General features: G+C 46.7%; 1 protein-coding gene across 1 annotated transcript in view; it reads right to left on the reverse strand.

The window, feature by feature from the left end:
* Nucleotides 1-8,620: 8,620 nt before the first annotated feature.
* NAE1 (NEDD8 activating enzyme E1 subunit 1) overlaps nt 8,621-25,651 on the reverse strand; it is a 152,077-nt gene continuing 135,046 nt past the window's right edge. Inside the window, exons 19-20 of the mRNA XM_078668391.1 lie at nt 23,801-23,850; nt 8,621-8,858 (exon numbers count right to left, since the gene is read on the reverse strand). Coding sequence (XP_078524517.1) covers nt 8,749-8,858; nt 23,801-23,850 — 160 coding nt within the window. The 3' untranslated portion in view covers nt 8,621-8,748. The remainder of the gene's footprint in view (nt 8,859-23,800; nt 23,851-25,651) is intronic.

A 25,651-nucleotide genomic window follows, 5' to 3' on the forward strand; every position in this document is an offset into this window, starting at 1 on the left:
CTAGGCCCCCGTGTATGTGGATAGGAAGCATGTACGCAGGGCCACCCTAACCGCACCCCCATCCCATAAAAACCCACCCAGCGCCGAGTTGACCTGCCGGAACCACATGGGCAAAATCTGGTAGGGATTTTTGTAACTGGTAAAGGAGACGAGGGAGCGGCACCATCTTAAAAATGGCTGACCTACCATAAATCGTCTGGGGCATGCGAGACCACACCTTGAGATCCTCCTTAGTACGATCCCACACCGGGATCAGGTTACGATCCCTGGACACTGCCGGGACATCAGACAAGAATACTCCCAGATACTTCATCCCCCCCGTCGCCAATTGAAGGGGTGATGCCCAATCCCCCACCCCTTGACCACCCCCCCCAGGACCACAGTGTGGATTTATGGGGATTCATATATAGCCCAGAGGCCTCGTCGAAAATCGTGGCCCGACATGTCCAAGTCCGTAAGAAAGAACAGGACGTCGTCTGCGTATAATGCTATTTTATCTGTGAGACCCGGCGCCCATCTGAACCCTTTAAGCTGAGCATCTATACGCACCCAGGCCACCAGCGGCTCCATGGCGAGCGCAAAAAGGTAAGGGGAGAGGGGGCAGCCCTGGCTGGTACCCCTCCGGATAGTGAAGGAGCGAGAAATCCGCCCCCCTCCCCCAACCCGCACCGAAGCTGTTAGGGTAGTATACAACAGCTGCAAATAGGCCATAAAATGCGGGCCCAGATTGAGTTTCCGCAGCAATGCAAACAGGGACACCCAACTCAAAGAATCGAAGGCCCTGTCCATATCCGCCAGCAGTAACGCTGCCGGCTCCCCAAGCCGCACATAGGCAGACACAGCCACGTGCGCACGCCTAATGTTGTGGCCAGCTTTGCCTTTTTTCACTCCATAGAAATCCACAAAGAGCAGATCATCGACACGCTGTGCGATCTATGTAAAAGCTCAGCTCTTTTTTGGGTTCAAAGCAATGGAGTCTCTTCTCCTTTGAAGGGTGGTGTGAACCATAGAATGACAGCAAGGTGATATTTTGACTGACATCACAACTTTAAGCAAGAAAGATAACAGTGTCCTCAAGACTATTTTGTCTGGAAAGAAGGTGGTGTACGACAGGTTGACGCAAAGAGTTTGAAGCTCACTCACACACCCCATCAATGTTATAGTGACAAGGAACATGGTCTTGAGGGTGAGGAGCCGCAAGGAACAGCTGTGAAGTGGTTTAAATAAAGTGCATATCAGAAATGTGAGGATGAAGTTAAGGTCCTACAGTTGCATGACAAAGGGAGAGGAACCAAACAAATGTAAACCTTTCAAAAGGGGCATAACAACTGGAGACTTAAAGAAAGAGGGCTGATCTGGCATCAGCAAGAAAGCCGAAAGATACCCTTTGACTGTGAAGAGAGCAAAACCTTGCTGGGCTAGGGATAAAACAAACACAAAACGTCAAACATCTTTAGAAGGCTGGGGGTGTATCTGCCAAGTACTCCACAAAACCAAAAATTAATCCCAGCATATACAGAGGGATGACTGGCTGCCATGATGATATCAACCAACTTTGGAGGAAAGTAAAAGGTGCTCAGCTGTCACTGCTCAATCTCCAACATGAAGGGGGAGATTGCAAGGGCTGGGTGCAGAATCCAGCCTTGTTACTGTGACACAGGTCTTCCCAGAGGTGCAGCCTGATTGGAGGACAGATGCTCAGGCTCAAGAGTTCTGTATACCATACATACCATACATATGAAACCCGCAACCCTCTAATTAGATCGCTATCCAACCTCCTCGCAGATAACAACCTCACTCAACATTGCACCGAGGAGACACACTACAAAGGAGCCACACTGGACGCCATCATTGCACAAAAGAATTCAATCACGATCAACCACATACTCCCCGTTGACTGGTCAGATCATCATATGATCCTATTTCACATTAATCACCCCATCATCCCGTTCAAACCTCCCCAAGACCCACCCAAATGGTCAAGAAACCTCTCTCAAGTCCCCCTAGACATTCTAGAAGGGCAGCTAAGCTCACTTCTCCCAGACAACTCTCCACACCTTTCGACCAACGATCTCATTGACCAGTACAACTCTGAGCTAGTCTCCATTCTCGATAATCTAGCTCCTCCAAAGCTCAAAAGAAGCCGTACCACCCCGTCCAGAACCTGGTTCAATTCGGACCTCAACGCAGAAAGAAGATCATTGAGAGCCAAAGAAAGAAAGTGGAGAAACAACCCAACAACCTTCCTTCGCCTACAATTAAAAACAGCCCGAAAGAAGTATAACAACCATATCAAAAACAAGAAATCCAACTTCTTCCGAGAGGCACTTGCCAACTCCAAAAACAGACCTAAGGAACTCTACAGCATAATCAGACACCAAACATCCAAGCCTCTGCCCTCTCCCCTGCAGGCGTCCAAAGAACTATGCGACAACTTCGCAAGCTTCTTCAACGACAAGGTCCTAAAAATCGAACTATCTCTAGACATCAGCAACACGACCATCCCTCAGGCCCTCCCTTCCGGCCCCCCTCCCCTACCTTGGCTAAGCTTTCGCCACGTGCAGGAAACGGAGATAATCTCGCTAATCTCGACCTCCAAACCATCAGCTCACATCTCAGACCCCATTCCCCCCTCACTTGTCAAAAAAATGAAGCTCACCTTAGCACCAATATGGGGCAAAATCATAAACAGCTCCCTACAAAGCGGAGTGGTCCCCGACTGTCTAAAAATGGGACAAGTCACTCCTTTGCTGAAAAAACCCGGCCTTGACTCTACAGACTTGAACAATTTCAGACCGATATCCAACCTCCCTCTACTCGCCAAAACAATGGAACGCTGCGTGCTCCTGCAACTAACTCATCACCTGGATAACATCAATCTCCTGGACCCCCTCCAATCTGGCTTCAGACAAGGTCGTAGCACAGAAACCGCAATGCTGAACATCATAGACGACATTCACGGTTCTCTTGACGCTGACAAGTGCTGCCTTCTCATACTCCTCGATCTATCCGCAGCGTTCGACACGGTAGACCATAAGCTCCTCATCAAAACTCTGCAAGTAAGAGCCGGCCTCGGCGAGGTAGTTCTTGACTGGTTTTCTTCCTTTCTCCACAACCGCTCGCAAATAATAAAACTGAAGAACTTCACCTCCGAAACACAGCAAGTCAACAAGGGTGTCCCCCAAGGATCAGTACTTTCTCCTCAGCTCTTCAACATCTATATGGAACCGCTCGCCAAACTACTCAGGAATGCCAACATCCTCTTCCACCTCTACGCGGATGACACGCAGATCTACCTGGAAACCTCTTCACCCAACGACATCCATAGACTAAATGCTGTCTTAAAAGATGTTCAAGATTGGCTGACAAAAAACCACCTGAAACTCAATCCCGACAAGACCGAAACCCTTCTCATATCAAACAAAGAAGACAACCCTCAAGTCACAGAGTGGCTGAAGTCGATCGATGCTCTTAAAGGTTCTCTCACGCCAACGGACTCCGTCAAATCTCTGGGTTTCACCCTAGACCCCAAACTCACCTTGACAAACCACATCAAGAACTCGGCAAAAAGTGCCTTCTTCAACCTCAGACTGCTGAACAAAATCAAACCTTTCATTCCCAACAAGGATCTTAAACTAGCTACACAATCTCTAGTCCTATCTAGACTGGACTACGGGAATTCAATCCTTACAGGTATCCCCAAATCACACTTGGCGCCACTAAAAACAACACTACATGCGGCAGCAAGAATGATCACAGGATGCAAAAAATTCGACCACATCTCCCCAGCACTCAAAGAACTTGAATGGCTTCCGGTGGAAATGCGTAGCTCCTTCAGAACGGCCTGCCTAACCCACAAAGCCCTCCACACCGGTAAACCGGAGTACCTGGCAACCAAGCTCAAAAAAGCAGGCCAAAGCAGATATTTGAGAAGCTCCAACTCCCTGCTGCTCATCCTTCCAAAAACCAGAAAGAAGAAAACTGCGGACTGCTCCTTCACTGGAAATGCCCCCAAAATATGGAACTCTATCCCTCCACATATCAGAACTCTACCGTCCTATGCGGAATTCAAGAACCAACTCAAATCCTTGTTCCTCATCCGCTCCCTAGGTCCCAGATAACCAGGATCTCCCACTGAACTATGTGTTGCTATGTATCCTTATACCAAAAGTCCCACTGTTACGCACTTTCCCTCCCCCAATATTGGACTGCCTCTACTTGTTACATGTCTTGTTGTTCACCCTGTCACACCTGTTACTGTAAAGCGCTCTGCTACCTTCGGGTCTTGTTAGCGCTATAGAAAACTTCTAAATAAAATAATAATAAATACTCTCCATGCCTGGTCCAGGGCCACTGGGATGACTTGGGCACAGTCAGTCCATATCTTCTAGAGGACTCGGGGCAGGAGCTGTTTAGGCAACAAGATAAACAAGAGCCACAAGTTCCATCGTAAGCATAATGCGCCTCCTAGTGAGAGAGGCCATACAAACTCCAATACCCGGAACTGTACTTTCTCAGCGGTGACAAACAGATCGGACCAAAGTTCTGCCCATTCGGGGAAGAGACCTCATACCACCTCCAGGTGTAACAGGCACTTGTGATCCGCTAGAGACCGCCGCCGGAGATCCTCCGCCCTGCCATTTAATGGTCCTGCAAGGTGGTTTACCATCAGTAAGATTCCTTGGCGGTCCAACAATTTACAAGAGGCCTCTTGGCACAGGGTCCATGACCCCAACCCCACCCAGTTTGCTGCAAGACAACATGGAGGTGGAGTTGTCCATGAGCACCTGTACCAGCATCCCCTTGATAGATGTAACAAAGGCTTTCATTGCTAAGCAGAAAGTTAATATGGAGGCAGGACTCTGCCAGAGAACAGAGTCCTCTGATCGCCATTTCTCAAAGATGGCCACCCCCAACCCAGATGCGATTCATTGGTCACCACTGTGAGCTCTGCGTGGGGAAGGGAGGGGGGTCTGCTGCTGACCCAATCACGGTCCAGCAACCACCACTGCAGATATTTTACAATCTCCTCAGAAATCTGAACGTGATTGGAGAAGTCCCCTTAATGTTGGACCCACTGATACTACAGATCCTACTGCACACATGCAACCTGGCATTCTCAACCAGCAGGAGGCAGGAAGCCATTAGTCCCAGCAGCCTCAAAGCGACCTTATTAAAATCCAGGTCTGATGCTGAAAGATCAGAATCATGACCTGGAATCTCTTTACTGAAGAGAAAGGTGAGAAATCAAACTGTGTCCAGAATGGCTCTTATGACGAGGAGTTGCTGAGAAGTCATGTGTGACTTTGGCACATTGATAATGAACCCCGACGATGACAGGAGGTTCACTGTAGTCTTGAGGTGGCTGATGATTATATGGGCGAGCCCAGAATGGCACCCTTGACCCCAAAAGATGTGCTGCCACCACCACCATCACTTTCGTGAACACCCGAGGGGTACTAGTGAGACTAAAGGGAGCACAATAAACTGAAAATATTCCTGTCCCACCACGAACCACAGGTAGTGCTGCTGGGTCTGCAGGATGGGTATATGGAACTAGGCGTTCTACAGGTCCAACATCATCCATTCTCCAGGGTCGAGCGCAGACCAGACTCAAGACGGTTTGAACATTTCAAAATGTTCCTCGGGAGGAAGGTGTCGAGAGCAGGTCTAAAATAGGACAAACGGGGGGATGGTGGAAACTGCGGCAGTGCAGAAAGGAAGAGTTGAGCACAGCTGTCCTGAAAAATTATCAGGACAAACCTGGTGTTATGGCTTGCCAACCCAGCATGACTCCTTTGATCCTGCCTCTTACCAGTTGGCTGTGCTCCACTAAGGGTGCGCTAAAGAGGTTTGGCAGGTGGGGCTGCTTGGGCGGTGGGGGTTATGTATGAGGGACTAGTGGACTGGGTGGCCTATTGAGCTTGACTGTGGGGATGGTGGACAATACAACTGTGAACCTGCTGGGCCCATGCTGGCGTTGGATTGGCTGACGGTATGGGGTACCTCTGTGGAAGCCACGAAAAGCACAGTAGGGCTGATACAGCTGGTGACATGGGGAAGATGAGCCCAAGGGGCGTGCTGTGGCCCTGCTCTCCTTGACCAACACGAGAGCGCCATCGACCTTGTCCCCAAACAGATGCGTCCATGAGAAATGACAGGACACGGCCTGAAAAACTAGTAGACCACAGATAAGCGTGGCAGCAAATTGCGACACTGGGGCTCATGATCCGCCCGATAGAACTGGTGGTGTCCATGCCACAACGAGTTGCAAATTTGGCCACATCAAGACCGTCCTGTATGGGGTGGGCCAGGACCGATCGAAGATCGACAGGGACACAGGGGAGTACTTGAGCCACTGAGTCCAAAAGGGCATCAGAATAGCCCCCAGCAGGCAGCTGGCATTGACGGACCTCAGCATGTCTCCACCCATTTTGCCTCCCTATCGAGGTGAGCAGTAGGAACTGTGTTGGGGTTAGTTTTGCTTGCAGACACCTGCACCACCAAGCTTTCATACAGGATTGCCTGAAGCAGGGCAGTGGAATTGTGCAATTTGCCAGTTAACCGGGTGCCAGAGCAAGGTTTGGTCCATGCCGCCAACCAGGTGTCCAGATGAGCCTCATTAAATAATAAGAGGGGCTCATTTGATGTGTGCTCTGGCTGAAGAAAGTACATTGGCCTTGACCTCCAAGGTAGGGAGCTGCAGGTCAAGGACTTTGGCTGCCCTACGCATATCTGTGGTGTCAGAAGCACTCTGCTCAGTGGCAGGGGGCATGGGGAGGTGTCAAGGCCAGTAGCCTCCAGCAGATTGTCATACAAATTCTCCTCATACTAAGGTTCGCCAGTCACCTTACCTGATTCATAATCATCCAAGTCCGTGCTGAACAGAGATGCAGGGTGTGTGTTAGACATTGTGGAGGCATTTCAAGTGGAGTAAACGGAACCAACTCAAGGTCTGAGAGAACAATTGGTGCCTCATCTTCCAGTGTCAATGAAAGCTCCGGAATGCTCCGGAAACCGGCATGAACCACAGTGCCAGAGGCAAGACTGGAGCGGAAGGTGACCCATTTAGGGGCTTAGAGGCTCTAGCTGCCATAAAGGGTGAACTCGCTGGTTGTAACCAAGACGGAGAAACTCTTGGTTCTGTGGAGCACGCAGGCGAGCCAGAGGGAGTCAGCAAGGATCCGAAGACTCAGAGCATGGTCTTACAGAACTCTTTGCTATGCCTAGGAGTGCCAGGCGGCCCCAGAAACTAGGGTCAAGCCAGGACAAGTTGCAGGATCGATTCCAAAGTCAAACGACTTCGAGAGCGAGATCTAAGGTGCCACCCTGCTCCTTCACAGGGGAGTGAGAGTGGCAGGAAGGGGCCAAATCTTGCCTAGATTTCTTGTATTTTTTCTTCGACTTACCCGAAGACTTGGATCGAGAGGAAGAAGGACCTCTGGAATGAAGCCGGTGTCTTTCGGACCTCGAACAGGACCAAACATTTGACTTGGACCCATCTGGTGGCAGAGTCTTCCACTGCGTGGCAATTTAGAATTTGTCATGTAGATTCATTGACACCGAGTCATTGCAGGCCATAACCCCTTGAATGCTAAGGACAAGATGGTCTCGTCCTCCGCACCACTGGTTCCGTCTGCGCGGAGGACAAGACCATCTTGTCCTTAGCACTTAGGAGTTGTGGCTTGACTTCAGGCACCACAGGCAAATTTGGTGAGGATCGGTCATAGATATTTGCAACAGTCCTTACATGGTTTGCAACCTGTTGTTTTGGGAGGTGACATGTTCCTTGTAGTAAACAATTTTTAGATAGAGGTGGGTCTCAAACAGATGAGAGGAAGCTCCCAATCAGCGTCTGGTGGTGTGGAAAGAAAGAAACTGACATTATCGGACAGCAGTGATGCCTATATCGGCTCCGCATGTCATTTCAGGAGAGGGTCAGCATCAGTGCGCAGCAGCACAGCTTCACCTACCGGTGCACAGAGGTGCTGCCGAAGTTTACAGATCCAGTCTGGCGCCTGGAGAATAGTCAAAAAGTTGAAGAATCGTGGCTAAAAGTGTCCATCAAAAATAAATAACACAACAAGCAGTGGCTGGGAGAAAAGGACCTGTTACACTCTAAGTTTAAATATTGATTACTTAAGATCTGAAGAAGAAAAAGTCTATACCAGACCCAAGAACAGAACATCTTTGGTTTAGAATACTTAAAAGAAAATACAGCTGCGACTTTCAGAGTGCTAAATCCTTTGATGCATGGAAAAAAATGGATTTCAGAGGCGTTTATGGACACATACATACCAGTGGAGATATCACATCTGGAATGGTCTGTGATGGTGTACTGCATTGCCGCACATATGCGTCAACACACTGCATGTGTATTGGGGTCTGAAGGTTTCTTAGTCCAGTGTGGATCTTGCAAGAGAATAGTATGCTGGAAAAATTATCCATTTAATGAGCCCAAACAAAACCTGTTAATTTCGGGCGCAGCCTGTGCATAACGCAGGTATGCTGGTTATAAAACACACCAAAATAAAATTAACTGCTGTTGGCTCTGTTGAAGACTACAGGTTCACACACGAGTTGCTAACTATATCATTATAAATGATGGTCATTTACAATGTAGAAAATACAATGCCTTTATATATTGAATTTAAATGTACAGTTGTACTTACAACACCAACAGGTGTTTGAAGAATACATTTAGACATGACACTTGTAATTCAGGGTTACTTTATATCAAGCATATTATTACAGTTGAAAGGTTGCAGAGGTCTGCGACATGCCATTGTAAATGAAGGTATTATTAAAAATGACAAATTGGCCTGTGATTATTTTGATGGCTTCCTGAGCAGCAGCTCCTGCAAATGAAAAGAGACATACATCAATATAATTAAAGGTATTTTACACTTCTCAGATTTTGTTATGTCAATTTGCCACTATATGACACCCCCATTATTGAGCAGCAGAATAGGTCTGCTGCTACCTTCGGGTGTTAATTCCAACACATTAGCAACACACAGGTCACACTGCTGTCACTGAGAGGCAACAGATGTGGTACTAATTAAATTCTCTGGATTTTATTGATCTGTTCTTGATAAAGTATGTCAAGAACCCGGCAAAGGACAGCAGATCGATTTATATTGCAGTATAGTACAGCAGTGGATTCAGAAATGTATGGTGCTGCTACATTTCCCTGGGAGGTTATCCCTTCTTACACATGATTAAATTTTGAAACCAAATATACTTTAAACGCTTGACCCGAGTTAACTTACTCTTATAACTGGTATTAAAGTAAAAAAGTAGGATGGTGCGACTTTCATGTTAGTCTAGAGGACTTGTTTTTTTAACAGTACTATAGTATCCAAAGGCAGATGTAAGCAATCAACCTGAAAGGCTGAGGGGCAAAGATGCCACAGATTTGATTTGTGGTGGGACTCAACTTCCATCCTCTCCGGTCATGTGAACACAACAGGGCTAAACTAATATTTTTACTAAGAGTATTTCCCCTGTATCTCCTTTAGGTAGTTCAGCTTAGCACAAAGACGATTTTTAGAGATCTGAGTGGTGTGCACGGTAACAGAATACCAGCATTAGAGGTCAGTACCAATTTTTTTAGTAAACCATTTAACAACAACTCTGAAGACACCATGGCCCAGATTCACAAACTGTATTTTGTAGTAGGTAAAGTCGTACTACTCATGTACTACAAAATGCAATTCACAAACCCACAGCTACGGACATCTACTTACATCCTTTCTGTGCAATTCACAAAATATACTTCTACTGTTACTAAAGAGTCAAAATAGGCTCAAATGCAATCCAGTCCAGCCATGGTGTATGTCAAGCCCTACATATGGCCAACCACTTGTTAATTGTACTGCGACACACATGCATAGAAAATAATGGAGATAAAAACTTATTTTAAAAAGAACTGTTTTTAAAAGTATATACATTAATTAAATGAATAACTTAACCTAGTTAATTATAAATTGATACAAACAAAAAGGATAGTGAGGGGTTAGACTTGGCATCTTTAGGGTGGTCTTCCCCCCAATCGTTTTTCTTTTTACCTCCACGTTTTACTGTGTTTTTCTTGGCCGTAGGACTGAGCACTTTACCACTGCTAATCAGTGCTAAAGTGCATGTGCTTCTTCCCTAAACCGGTGTGTAATTGGTGTATACATGATTGACATATTTAATTTACTTATAAGTCTCTTGTAAAGAGGTATCCCAATGCCCAGGACCTGTAAGTTAAATGCTACTAGTGGACTGCAGCACTGATTGTGCCACCCACAGAAGTAGCCTTTAACACCTGTCTCAGGACTGCCACTGCAGTGCCTGTGTGTGCAGTCCTACTGCCACTGTGAACTGGCATTTAAAACTACGTACCAATCCTTGAATTCCCCTTTTATTACACATAAGTCACCCCATGGTAGCCCTAAGGGCAGGGTGCTATGTAAGTAAGAGGCAGGACATGTACTGTTATGTTTTGCATGTCCTAGTAGTGACAAACAGCTACGTTCATTTTCACTACTGTGAGGCCTACCCCTCTCATAGATTAGCATTGGAAATTCCATTATACCTGTTTAAGTAGTAATTCCTGATCAGAGAGGAGTATCGTTCTATATCTGTGGATTGGTAATGATAAATCCTACTTACTGGTGAAGTTAGATTTAACCTTACTGTTTTAGAAATGCCATTTTTAGAAAGTGGACATTTCTCTACACTTACTGCTCTATGTGCCCAACAGCCTGTCTCCACTACATGTCTGGGCTAGGTTACAGCTACAGTGTACATTCACTCTAGATAGCCACAACACAGGACACTTAAATGCATCTGCATTCTGATAGGTCTTCCTGGGCAGGTATTCACACTTCAATAAGTAGTGTCCTGTCTCCACATAATGGGCTGATTAGCCCCCACCAGTAGCCTGGCAGATGGAACTGGGTTGAAAGCGATCATTGTGCACTGCGGAGGGCTCCTTTGAAGTCATCCCCACATCAAAGGCACTTTTGGGTAGAAGTACTGGGGCTTTGTCCCCTTCAAATCAGACACTTTTTTGACCTGTAACCAGATGCTGCTGGTTCTACGTCTGCACATTGCCAGAAGGACTGCTGTGCTGTGAGGAGGGATTGCCACTCTGCTAACTGCTCTGCTGTGTTGGCCTTCTGCTTGTAGAGCTGCAGGAGGGACTGTAACTTTGCTGGACTGCTACCTTTAGTGTTCTCCAAGGGCTTGTTCCCTATTCTTGAAATCTCAGGGCCATCAAAGATTACACTTGCTGGCTGTGGAACTCCGTCACTTTTGAGTCTGGCAGTGGTACCTTTTACAAATAATCAGAGCATGCCTGATCAGCAGTGCCCCTTGTAATGAGAATGAGCAACTGAGCACATTGGTACAATCACAGACGCCGCAGCGCTAAAGAAGTCTTCCGACGCGGCCCACCTGACTTTCGGGATTAAGATTGAGCGCTTTCCTGTTTGCCCCAGAGCGCACTGCTTCCTCACAAGACGCTGCACCTCTACGCTTATTCCCTATGGGGCAGACAACGTGTTGCCTTGGCAGCCCCAGGACTCGTCAGCAATGTTGCATCTAAGCCCGTTCCCCTACGGGATCCCTGATGATGCGGAGCCTCGTTCCTCTTGCATTGTTAGGAAATGCTACTAACCAGTATGCATCTGTTCTTGGCATGTAGAGCTGCAGAGTTACACACTGTGCAGATTACACACTGTGCATGGATGGCCACCTAGTGTTGGGCCCGGATGTTTGCAGTTTTTTTTGTAGAAAAGTCGTTGGAAGTCACAGGACAGGTGACTCCTCCTTCGGATCATACTGCGCATGGGCATCGGCTCCATCCCCAGATTGTCCTTCGCCATTAGGTAAGTGATGGAGCTGTACAAGAAGTAGTGATGTCCATGTGATTTGTATCTAATTAAGATAATACTGGAACAGATAAAGGCAGCCGGGGAGGCTGGTGGTCATGTGTAACTCTGCAGCTCTACATGCCAAGAACAGATGCATACTGGTAAGTAGCATTTTCCATTCTAGGCATATGAGCTGCAGATTACACACTGTGCATAGATTGTATAGCAGTACCCACCTTTAGCGGCGACTACCCGTATCTGTTGCAGTTGTTTGAAACAGAGTTTTTAGTACATTGGCTTGTTGTTTAGTTTGCACATCTACACAATAGTGTTTTGTGAATGTGTGCGGTGTAGACCATGTAGCTGCTGTGCATATATCATCTAGGGGAATGTTCCCTAAGAATGCCATTGAAGCCCTTATTTTCCTTGTAGAATGGGCTTTTGGAGGAATTATTAATGTACGTTTGGGGCTTTCTGGTAACATATTTGTATGCATTTAACAATCCACATAGCTATCCCCGATTTTGATATGGGGTTGCCTTTATGTGATGGTGAAAAGACACAAAAAGTTGTTTCGTTATACGAAAAGTTTGTGTCCTTTCGATGTAGTACAGTAATGCTCTTTTGACATCTAAGGTGTGTAGAGCTCTTTCTGCGACGGTTTGTGACTGCGAGAAAAATACAGGCAGCTCAACAGATTGATTTAGATGGAATGGTAAAATGACTTTTGGAAGGAATTTAGGATTAGTACGTAGAACCACTTTGTTATGATGCATTTGCAGAAAGGGTTCTTGAATGGTAAATGATTGTAGTTCACTAACTTATGTAACGGTTCAAAGGGAGGTCCCATTAACCGTGTGAGAACCTTCCATAAAAGCTTTTATAGCAGGTACTCTAAAAAGAGATACATGTCTATTTTGTAAATATGCTGCAATGGCAGCAAGGTGTAGTCTGATAGACGTGTAGGCTAAATTACACTTTTGAAGGGGTAATAGGTATCCTATGATGTGTTGAATCGACACATCTAAAAGATTTATGAGGTTGTTTTGACAGTATATCACAAACAGTTTCCACTTAGCAGCATAACATGCTCTAGTAGTGGGACGTCTAGCTTCTTTAATAATGTTCATGCATTCTGGAGGGAGGTAACCAAACTATGACTTCAGGAGCCAGATCGCTAGGTTGAGCTGAGCTGGGTCCGGGTGTCTGATCTCTCCTGTGTTAATAGGCGTGGAGATAGGCTTAGTTTCTGGTGTGGTACCACAGATAGTTGCAGCAGCGTGGTGTACCACGGTTGTCTGGCCCAAGTTGGAGCAACTAGAATGAGTGTTAGGGAATGTTGCTGTAGCTTGCATATCACTAACGGAAGTAGTGGGAGAGGAGGAAAAGCGTACGCAAATTGTCCTGACCAGTTCATCCATATCGCATTGCCTTTGGACAGCGGGTGTGGATATCTGGCGGCGAAGTTTGGGCATTTTGCATTTTCATGGGTGGCGAAGAGGTCTATCTGAGGTTGTCCCCACATTTGAAAGAACGGTTGAAGAACTTGCGGATGAAGTTCCCACTCGTGGATCTGCTGTGTCTGTCGACATTTAATTATTTAAGATTAGATGATGTGTAAGATTAATTTTGAATTGATGTAAGTGAATACACGATGTTTACCTTTTGCTATTATTGTTGTTTATAGTGTTCCCTGACGAAGGGCAATGAGGTGCCCGAAATGCATTGGATTTTTTAAATAAATATTGCTTTGGACGAACCACTGCGTTGATCGTGTTTGATAATGAGGTCCGGAGGGCACGGTTCAAGCATTAGAAATCTGGAAAATGGCAGAACATAACCTGAATGTGAAGCGAAACGACAGAGTTACACAGAAAATGTGGCAAAACGTGGATTAATATGGTTAAAACTATGGAATATTAGCAAATGGAAAAACGTGGTTGGAATGTTGCCAAAAGGCGCAATGATGGCAGCTGCGACTGGTTTTGGGGTGACATGTGTTACCCCACCCTTCTTCATTGATTCAAAGGTGTCACCGGGGGAGGCACAAAAACCAGTATTGCACGTCGTAAATGATGAACTTTGGACAAACAGAAGATAAATAAATGTTGACGTAAAAAATAAGTAAAAAAAAAGGTGTGCATCCCACCCTCATTCATATTGTTCATAAATTTCCCCGTAACGTTGGGATTGCACCCACTAAGTAGTAGTCTCTTTGATTTTTGTCTTACTATTTTAAAAGACTTGACATTCACGGAATAAGATCTGGTTCGTTTTTTATAAAAGCAATGTTTTTCAGGTTGAATTTAACGACACTAATTATGACACATGTCGTTCATGCAAAGACGATTAAAAATTTCAGTGACAAATGCAATTGTGTAACAAAATGCAAAGATTTAAGAATGTTTTAATACTGCGCGTAGGTTAGCATGGTATTATGGGTAACGTAGTCTCAAGCAAAATGACGTGCACCACCACGTGAAGACGAGAGCGAAAGACAGCGAGCGGCACGGGCCAATTAGGAAGAAGGTAGCATAGAGAATGAGTTTTAAATGAAGGGGTAACAACAGGAGGGTAACTTCACCGGATTGGAAACAAGACAGGATGGGTTTTAGCGTTCATTGCAGGTACGTTTAAGGAGTGAAAATGAAGCAGGGAGATGCAATGCGACTAATGGACAAATAGACTTGTGAATGAAGACATGAATACTTTGTTTAACATTAAAAACGTACTGAAAGAGATACTGAGATAATCATGTTAAAGAACACAGGGGCCTAAAACGTAGTTTCTGATAGTAAAGAGTGAACAGAAAATGTTATATCAACGGGGAGGGGAATAAGAGCCCACAGTCTCTATGCACAATAGCACCGGATACGAGCGGTAAAATGTGGCTGGATAGGCACTGTTTACAAAAATGAGTTTGCTAGCGTTGAGGCGATAGGTTGCATAAGAAAATTCGCACAGTGATCATGATGTACAAGCATTTAATTATTTAAGATTAGATGATGTGTAAGATTAATTTTGAATTGATGTAAGTGAATACACGATGTTTACCTTTTGCTATTATTGTTGTTTATAGTGTTCCCTGACGAAGGGCAATGAGGTGCCCGAAATGCATTGGATTTTTTAAATAAATATTGCTTTGGACGAACCACTGCGTTGATCGTGTTTGATAATGAGGTCCGGAGGGCACGGTTCAAGCATTAGAAATCTGGAAAATGGCAGAACATAACCTGAATGTGAAGCGAAACGACAGAGTTACACAGAAAATGTGGCAAAACGTGGATTAATATGGTTAAAACTATGGAATATTAGCAAATGGAAAAACGTGGTTGGAATGTTGCCAAAAGGCACAATGATGGCAGCTGCGACTGGTTTTGGGGTGACATGTGTTACCCCACCCTTCTTCATTGACTTAGCAGATCTGCCATGGTGTTTTGTACTCCTGGAACGTGTTGGGCTAAGAGGAAGATCTTTAGTGGTATAGCCAATCTCCATATCTGCTGTGCTAACTGAGAGCTGCAGAGAATGTGTTCCCCTTTGTTTGTTTATGTAGTACATGGCTGTCATATTGTCTGTGCGGACTAAGACAGCTTTGCCCGATACTTGCTTTTGGAATGCTTTTAGGGCTAGAAATACAGCTAGTAACTCCAGATGGTTGAGGTGGAGTGACTTTTGTTGCGGTGTCCACCTGCCTTGCATGGTGTGATGCAGGAGGTGAGCTCTCCAGCCAGAGAGCGATGCGTCCGCTGTCATGATTATTTGAGGAACTGGCTCTAGAAACGGTCGGCCCTTTAAAAGGTTTTTGGTGCTCCACCATTGCAGAGAGCGATGAGTCCGACTGTCTACCAACACTGGGTCTGTTAATTGACCACAAGCCTGGTTCCATTGGCGTGCTAGGCACTCTTGAAGTGGACGCATTTGCAATCTTGCGTGAGGTACTATAAATATGCAAGATGCCATCATTCCTATGAGCTGCATGAACACTTGAGCTGGAAGCGAGTGTTGTAGTTTGACTCTTGTTAGGAGAGTTTGTACACTTGTTATTCTGGTTGGAGATGGATAGGCTAGTGTTTGTTGGGTGTTTATTGTAGCGTCAAGATATTGTTGTATGTATGAAGGTTGCAGATGTGACTTGGTGTGATTTACTGTGAATCCCAAGCCGTGGAGCAGTTGAATTGTAGCGGGAGTGTGTTGTACACACTGGCTTTATGAGCTGACTTTTATGAGCCAGTCGTCTAGGTATAGGAAGACGTGAATATGCGGTCTTCTTGAGTGTGCTGCTACAACTGCTAGGCATTTGGTAAACACCCTTGGTGCTGTTGTGACTCCAAATGGGAGCACTTTGAACTGGCAGTGCTGCCCGTCCAGCACAAATCTGAGATATTTTCTGTGCGCTGTGTGGATAGTAATGTGAAAGCTGGCGTCCTTGAGATCTAGAGTGACAAGGAAGTCGTTTTGTAATAGGAGCGGAAGGACTTGTTGGAGTGTGACCATATGAAAATGATCGGACTGTATGTAAATGTTTAGAGGTCTGAGGTCTAGGATAGGTCTTAGAGATCGTCCTTCTTTGGGATTAAGAAATATAGGGAGTATACTCCTTTGTTTTGCTGATGCATTGGGACTATTTCTATTGCATGTTTGTGCAGGAGGGATATCACTTCCTGCCTGAGCAGTGACACATGTTCCTGTGACATTGGACGCTGCCTGGGTGGTATGTTTGGGGGGTGGATGTTAGTTCTAGACAGTAACCTGACTGAATTATTTGAAGCACCCACCTGTCTGATGTGATGTTTTCCCAGGCTGCTAAGTGTTGTTGTAGTCTTCCCCCGACAGGAGTGGAATGGGGCGGGGGAAGGGGAGGGGAGTCATTGGGCAGGGGTAGAGGCAAAGCGAGAGTTGTTGTTTTTACCTCTGCCCTTATTGTTGTTACCTCTGTAACCACCCCTTTGGTAGCCCCTACTATAGGTGGATTGTGTGGGGGCTTTATACGAGGTAGAAGGTGTGTCTGAAGAGTATCCCCTAGTGGCGCCTCTGTAAGATGAGCGGCGAAATGAATATCTGGGAGCCTGCGACTACAGGGCTCCCATAGATTTGGCCGTATCTGTATCCTTTTTCATCTTTTCAAGGGATACATCCACATTGGGTCCGAATAAGTGTTGCTCATCGAAGGGTTGGTTAAGTATAGCACCTTGGACTTCAGGTTTGAACCCTGATATGCGTAGCCAGGCATGTCTAAGCAACATAACACTGGTGTTAACTGCTCTGGAGGCAGTGTCTGCTGCATCAAGTGCACAACGAATGGAGGTGTTTGTAATATTTTTCCCTTCTTGGATAAGCTCATTTGCTCTATCTTTGTACTTATCAGGGAGATGCTGCATTAACGATTCTAATTCGTCATAATGTGCTCTGTCATATCTTGCCAATAATGCTTGTGTATTGGCAATACGCCACATGCTTGCTGCTTGAGATGCAGTTCTTTTCCCCGAAGTGTCAAGGAGCTTAGACTCTTTATCTGGTGGGGGACTTTCACCTGATGTTTGTGAATTTGCTCTCTTGCGTGCATTGGAAACCACAAGCGAGTCTAGTGGTACTGGGCCTTGAATATATGCTGGGTCTGAAGGGGCAACTTTATATTGCTTCTCTATTCGTGGGTTTATGACCCGAGTTCTAACTGGGTCTTTGAAGACTTCAGGAGCATGCTTAATCACTCCTTTAAGAATGGGTAAAATGGATGAGGATCTTTGTGCATTATCAAAGGTATCCATTAGGAAGTCTTCATCTACAGGGTCTATATGCATGTCCACTCCATGATACTGCGCAGCTCTGTGTACTAATTGATTGAAGCCCATAGTGTCTTCTGGTGGAGAAGGCCTAGAGGGGTATATGTCGTCCTGAGGGACATTTGGGATGTCTGGGGTGTTATAATCCTCCCACGGGTCGGGTGAGCCTGGAGGAATAGATGGATCATGTGCATTACCCCCTATATCATCAGAGCTATCATCCCTGTTGTCATCATCTGGTATGATAGAGGATGTAGGGCAATGTTGTGCTAGGGGCACAGGTGGTGATGGCATAGGTGGAGGAGAAGGGGAAGGAACTCTTAGAGGAGAGGTAGGCATGTCCTTTTTTGGATGAGGAGCTGGTGCAGGTGTACCCAGTGGTCGTTTTTTTTTTAACTTAGAGTTAAATCGGCCAGTGATTGGATCTTTAACCAGAGTCTTTTGTGCAGGGTCTGGGTGACATAAGTCATCTGCAGGAGGCTGATCTTTTGGTGCGGAGGGTGGTTTCGGCACCGAAGTAGCTTCTATTGGTTTTTTGGCAATGTTTTTAACAGGAGAAGCAGGAGTCTTTTTCGGCTCCGATGTTTTTTTTGGCTCCGATGTTTTTTTCGGTTCCGGTGCATTTTTCAGATCCGATGTTTTTTTTCGGTTCCGGTGCATTTTTCGGATCCAATGTTTTTTTCGGTTCCGGTGGTCTTTTTGAATCCGAAGCATGTTTGCTTGGGTCCGACCTGGGTTTCGGTGCCGAGGGACTAGCGGTATGCTTCGGCGCCGATTGTTTCGATGCCAGCGTGGTAGGTGATGTTGTCTTTTTCGGTACCGGTAGGTGTGCGCCGGCACCGCGGGGAGGCCGACTCGAGCCCGAGTCGCCGGAAGGCTTAGCTAGCTTCTTAGCCGGGCCCGAAGATGGGGCAGTAGAAGCAGTGTCTCGGTGTGCACCCGAGCCCAAGGGCGTGACCGGAGCCTTTTGTCGATGTGTCGAGGAAGGGCCGGGGTCGACGGTCTTACTTACGACCCGCTGTGCTGGAGTGATGTCCTCGACTTCGGAATCTTGTGCCTCGGAGTTGCTGTCGACGCCATGTTGTTCTGGGACGTCGACGCCCTCTGCGAAGATGTCGTCTGGAATCGGAGCTGAAGATCGAGCCATTGTTCTCCTAGCTCTTCGGTCCCGGATTGTCTTCTTGGAGCGGAAGGAGGCACAAGCAGAACAGTCTCTGGCCTCGTGCTCCGGGGAGAGGCAAAGGTTACACACCTCATGAAGGTCGGTGTGGGGAAACTTCAACCCACATTGAGGACACTTTTTAAATGGCGTCCTTTCCATGAGCTGGAGTCGAGGCCTAGTTAGGCTCGAAGGCCGTCGTCGACGACCGGAATCGAAATCTTCGATGTTGAAGAGTAGCATCGACTGGAAACGCGTTCGAAACTAAATTCTGGAAGCTGGCGAGGATTGCGCATCGAAGGAAATCGGTTCCAACACGGAGCGCTGGAAACACATCCGAGCCCGGTGCCGGAAAAATCTATCTGGGGATGGAGCCGATGCCCATGCGCAGTATGATCCAAAGGAGGAGTCACCTGTCCTGTGACTTCCAAAGACTTTTCTACAACAAAAACAAACTGCAAACATCCGGGCCCAACACTAGGTGGCCATCTATGCACAGTGTGTAATATGCAGCTCATATGCCTCGAACATATTGTTCCTCGTTACGCTGGGCCCAGGATGCTACAACACAACCACCCCTCCGGGGCTCGATGACACTGGGGACTGTTGATGGAGTACTCCCCTTGAGATTCCCACCTTTTCCCCAGGTACTGTATGTGAGCCACTGGACCTGCGAGGTACTTGAAAGCAGAGCTGCATGCTCACAGTCAGCGGAGATCCTAAAACCACACTTTTCCAGAGGAACCCATGGATCACCTTTATCTAGGCACATGCTTTGAATACTGTTTTGGCCACGATAAGAGACAAGGGACTTGGAGCATTCCATATTTTGAACTGTTGTTCGTGAGTGTTGCCAAAGCACCGTATTTACCTTTATACTTTTAATGCTTATAACTTGAAAAGTATTCCTCAGATTTTTAGCCTCTTTGTATTGTTTTGTTGTTAATATACTAAGCTATGTTTACAAACCAGAGTTGAGTATTTTTGTGGTGTATTCATTGTGTTACTATGAGGGTGCGTTACACAAATACTTTACACATTGCCTCTTTTGATAAGTCTCTCTGCTTTGGGCCAAGCTACCAGAGGGTGAGCACTTGTTATCCCGGGTGTGTATCTAGCTTACCCTGACCAGAGTGGTGTGTTTTGCCAGGCCTGTGTGTATACCGTAGCCAAAAAGAAACCCAATATCTGACCTTGGTGATCAGCGGTGAGGATAGAACTTGGGTTTGTGCAATGCCATATAGTAACTCATTGTTCACTACAACTCTTTACTGAGACCATTTCGAATTTTTTTAATTTTCCTGGTTTAGCCTTTGTGATTTGTCCCTGCTATACCATTCCCCAAACTGGAAAAATAGTACCTGCACCAACTGATTTTGAGCTGGCTAAGTTAGAGTCCTACAATGGGCTCCAGGTGAAGGGGTTCCGTAAAGTATTTCAGGTTTCTATCAAGGGAATAACCAGGAAGATTAAGTTCATGAAAACTTTAAGAGCCTCAGCGGATACCCAAGTTGTAGGATGACAACCCAGGTGAGGCAGAAGGAGACGTGGCAGCATAAAAGACCACACAAAACAGAACAGAGCATGAAGGACAGGGGCAGCAAGCCAACCATGCAGGACAGTCGAAAAAATCTGTGCTAGCAAAACCAACCATGAAGGAAAGGAGGGAAAGGCAGTGGCAGCACAACAGACCATGAAGGGCAAGAGGAACGGATAAGGGCATGGCTAGTGGACGGATTTAGGGTAGGTGGCAGCAATCTGACAGCACACAGAGTGGACAAGAGTGGCAGTGGCAGCCCAACAGACCATGCAGCCATTAGATCAATGGGGTGTCACCCACAGAATCAAAGGACCTGGGTATAGGTAATATAGAAAACAAGGTGGTCCTCGATATTGGTTCAAATACAAATGTATAAATATAAATTGTAACTTATTTGTGCGATTAAATCCAAACACATTGATTCAAACAAAAGAGAGATATATATTAGCTTGGATGTTAATTATAAACACATTAAATGCAATGAAAAACAGTACCCAAACAAGACAATTTGAGCTAAAGAAAAAAGTAATTGTTAATCACACTTTGTATTCTTGTTATACCAAGATGTGTCTATTTATTTACATCGTCATAAAACACTTCTATCTATATACGGCGTGCAGGACTGTCAGAGTACAGTCGAAGAAGAAAGGAAAAGGGGGTGCTCTCGTGATTTTGAGAAGGAAGGAAAGAAGAGACAATTGTTATAATATACAATAATACTATTTACATAAAGAAGCGGTAGCTGGCCGCTATGTTATAAACCTGTCCACGTCTAATTAAAAAGGGGGGATAAAATTCGGGTGAGGGAGGTACAGGCCAATTAAAGTAAACCGTCGACGTTTCGACCCTATTGCTCCAGGGGTGTTTGAGACCTCGGCTGCGGGTCTTCTTCAGGAAAAAAAACAGTGGTATTGGGGGAGGAAGGCCGTGGTCCAGCAGGTTGTCTGGATTGAACACCAGTGATGGTGTATGAGGGGAACCTCCGTCTGAGCGTCTTAGAAGCAGGTCACCTGTCTCATCGATTCACGGTGTACTGGGATCTCACTAAAAAATTGTGGGCGCAGAATGGACGTGGCCTGTTCGACTGGATCAGGCCAAATGTGGAGTCAGCGGGAAACCTACCGGGGCCCCCACGGGCAGACCGGTGGTGTTGGACCTTGAATTCGCCTTGAAGTATTTTAGTTGGATTTTCTGTGGGTTGAGGCAAAGTGAGGTACCGGGGTTACCTCTTGGGTCTCGGGCACAGGCTGTATAATTACTTCTATAAGACTGGTCTGTGGAGGTCTCAGGCTCGCGGATGATTTGATGCAGCTAATGGTGTGTGGTTGCGAACTGACCATTAGCTGCATCAAATCATCCGCGAGCCTGAGACCTCCACAGACCAGTCTTATAGACCAGGTTACCCGGGAACCTCGCTTTCCATTACCTATCCCAAATTGGAAGTAATTATACAGCCTGTGCCCGAGACCCAAGAGGTAACCCCGGTACCTCACTTTGCCTCAACCCACAGAAAATCCAACTAAAATACTTCAAGGCGAATTCAAGGTCCAACACCACCGGTCTGCCCGTGGGGGCCCCGGTAGGTTTCCCGCTGACTCCACATTTGGCCTGATCCAGTCGAACAGGCCACGTCCATTCTGCGCCCACAATTTTTTAGTGAGATCCCAGTACACCGTGAATCGATGAGACAGGTGACCTGCTTCTAAGACGCTCAGACGGAGGTTCCCCTCATACACCATCACTGGTGTTCAATCCAGACAACCTGCTGGACCACGGCCTTCCTCCCCCAATACCACTGTTTTTTGTCCTGAAGAAGACCCGCAGCCGAGGTCTCAAACACCCCTGGAGCAATAGGGTCGAAACGTCGACTGTTTACTTTAATTGGCCTGTACGTCCCTCACCCAAATTTTACCCCCCTTTTTAATTAGACGTGGACAGGTTTATAACATAGCGGCCAGCTACCGCTTCTTTATGTAAATAGTATTATTGTATATTATAACAATTGTCTCTTCTTTCCTTCCTTCTCAAAATCACGAGAGCACCCACTTTTCCTTTCTTCTTCGACTGTACTCTGACAGTCCCGCACGCCGTATATAGATATAAGTGTTTTATGACGATGTAAATAAATAGACACATCTTGGTATAACAAGAATACAAAGTGTGATTAACAATTACTTTTTTGTTTAGCTCAAATTGCCTTGTTTGGGTACTGTTTTTCATTGCATTTAATGTGTTTATAATTAACATCCAAGCTAATATATATCTCTCTTTTGTTTGAATCAATGTGTTTGGATTTAATCGCTCAAATAAGTTACAATTTATATTTATACATTTGTATTTGAACCAATATCGAGGACCACCTTGTTTTCTATATCAACAGACCATGCAGGCCAGGGAAGAGGGGCAGGGCAGATAAATGGCCATGGAGGCAGTAGGGAGGGGGCCGGGGCATGCACATGGACAATGGAAAGCAGGGGTGAGCAGGGTGGGGCAGCAGGCTACCCACACAGGACAGACAGGAGGGGCAGTGGCAGCACAGCGGACCCAGCAGGGCTGTAGAGAGGGGGCAGGTGCATGGGCTATGACAGTGAAGGACAGGAAGAGGGGGCCATGGATGATAACAAGTTAACCATGGATGGCAAGTGAGAGTGGCAATGGCAGCACATAGGACCATACAAGGTAGGAGGGAGGGGGTAGAGGCATGGCCTTGGACAACAGAGGGCAGGGAGGAGATGCTTAGGGACAGCAATATAAGTATGGAGGGCACGTGGGAGCAGCAGTACAAAAGACCATGCATGGCAGGCGGGAGGAGGCAGGACACAGACTAGGGGAGGGACCTGGGGCAGAAAACTGTTCACAGAGAAAAGGCTTGCATGGACAGGGGCAGCGGCACACACATGGAAAACCAAGGGCAGTTAGCAGGGGGACAGGAGGAAGAGCAGCAAACTGACCACATACGGCAGGCTGGCAAGGGCAGTAAGCTGTTCACATTGGTCTGGTGGGATGGGGAAGGAGCACGCAGATGGTGAACAAATGAAGGCAAATGGGTGGGGGCTGCAATCTTATCATGGTGAGTAGGCTAATTCGGCAGGGTCAGCACAATGGACCATGGAGAGCAGAAGTGAGCAGTAGGGGTATGCACATGGAGTAAAAAGGGCTGGAGCTGGGGGGTAGCAACATGACCACGGAGGGCATGGGCCAGGTGCAGCGCAAGAAACCAGGGAGGGTAGGCGGGAGGGGCCGGAGTACACAGACGGAGAACACAGGGCAGGCAAGAGGGAGCCTGGGGCAGCAAGCTGACCACAGAGAACAGGTTGCTGTGGGTAGGCCACCAGCAGGGGGTTAGCCTGTACCAATTCCCTTATGCAAATGGCCAATGGCAGTGGCACAGTGAAGGTGATGGCTGCATATGTTTGTGGCAGGGCACCTTGTCTAACAAACAAAGGATACAAACCTCCCAAAAATGAAGCTATGGTGTGTGGCTCAGAAGCTCCATAACGACAGCTGCAAAGAAAGAGCATACTCTTTAGCATCTTATGAAGCATTTGAGGGATTGTTTTACCAGGTTAGAAAAACAAAGCACAAATATGACCATTTTAAAATCAAGACACATATTGCTATGCTTAGAATCCATCATGTACTAGTAAGCATAGCACAGCCTTTTGTTTCTACTTATTAAAAAAAACTAACAATTCACAGCAGCATTACTTTGTTGCAAAGTTTAAGCAAGCACTGGCAAAGTCAGTAGATATGACTTTAATGTTGTAACAAACAAGTTACTTACATTCAGTAATGCTGTTTTTGGTGGATACTCTATCTATCCGCAGATTCCTCAACTTGCGAGCATCCGCAAGTACTAAACTGGATCCGAAAACTCAAAACAGTGCTCCTGAATGCCATCACAGGGCTTCGTGCGGGTCCAAGCCGACTCTGTTCCACTCCGAAAGTGCCAAATGGAGCTGCATATAACTTCCGCGGATGCACTGTCCCATCAGTTTCTTCTGCAGGCTTTCCCGCATTCTCAGAAGTGGAGCCTGTCAACAAATTGGAAGGACCTGTGAACAGATTCTTAAATTGGGACCTTTTTAGATGGAAAAGGAGACCATTAATCAGAAAGGGGAGAAGGGAGGCAAGAGAGGAATCTGCAGTTAGCTAGACTATCTACCACAGAGCTTTCCAAACTGTGTGTCTCGACACAGTACTGTGTCGCTTGCAAATGCTGGGTGTGTCGCGTGATGACACTGGTATTAACGGGTACTTAGCACATTACTGCTACTAATTAAGAGGCATTCCTTTGAAAGCTTTGTTCTCACTATGCCTCATCTATTGCATAACGTCTCCCAGTAAATGGTCTTTAAAGACCTGCGAAATACTCGGGTGCGGCTGTGTGTGTGTGCCCGGGAAGCTAGGGTGGGGTGACAGACCGAGGGAGATAGAGGGAGGAAGACAGAGGGAGGGAGACAGGGCGACAGACAGAGGGAGAGAGGGAAACCGTGGGAGACAGAGAGAGGGAGACAGAGGGAGGGAGTCTTGGGGTAGACAGGGGGAGGAAGAGAGAGGGAGACGGACAGAGGGGGGGGAGAGAGAGAGACAGAGGGAGAGACAGAGAGGGAGAGGCAGAGACAGACAGACAGAGGGAGAGACAGACAGAGACAGACAGACAGAGGGAGAGGAATACCGAGGTGGAGAGACAGAGAGGAGACAGAGGGAGACAGAGGGAGGGAGACAGACGGAGACAGAGGGAGACGGAGGGAGAGGGAGGGAGGGACAGAGGGAGGGAGGCAGAGGAAGGGAGACTGAGAGGGAGGGAGACAGAGAGGGAGGGAGACAGAGAGGGAGGGAGACAGAGAGGGAGACAGGGGGAGAGAGAGAGAGAGAGAGAGAGAGAGAGAGGGAGACAGAGGGAGGGAGACAGAGGGAGGGAGAGAGACAGAGAGAGAGAAAGATATGTGTCTGCCGGGTCTGGTGTCTCAGTGGACGAAGGCATCCGCTGCAGGGGCCTGTTTTCAACCTCATGGTCTCAAATTTGCTTGAAAATGTACAATCTGCCCACTGTTATTTCAAAATTTTCTTCCGGAGGGAGAACCCCTCCCGAATCCCCCGTAAATGGTTCGGGCTCGCTCGCTACACTGCCTTACTGTGTCCCAAAATGATGCATCTCCAAAAAGTGTCACCAGCATGAAAAGTTTGGAAAGCTGTGATCTACCAGAAAGAGCCTAACACAACGTAAGTAACTTGTACTTCTGGTGGATACTTCCAACCATAAATTTCTCACCTTATGAATAGATACCAAAGCAGTACCTCC

This window comes from Lissotriton helveticus, chromosome 12, assembly GCF_964261635.1.
Source record: "Lissotriton helveticus chromosome 12, aLisHel1.1, whole genome shotgun sequence".
Lineage (NCBI taxonomy): Eukaryota > Metazoa > Chordata > Amphibia > Caudata > Salamandridae > Lissotriton > Lissotriton helveticus.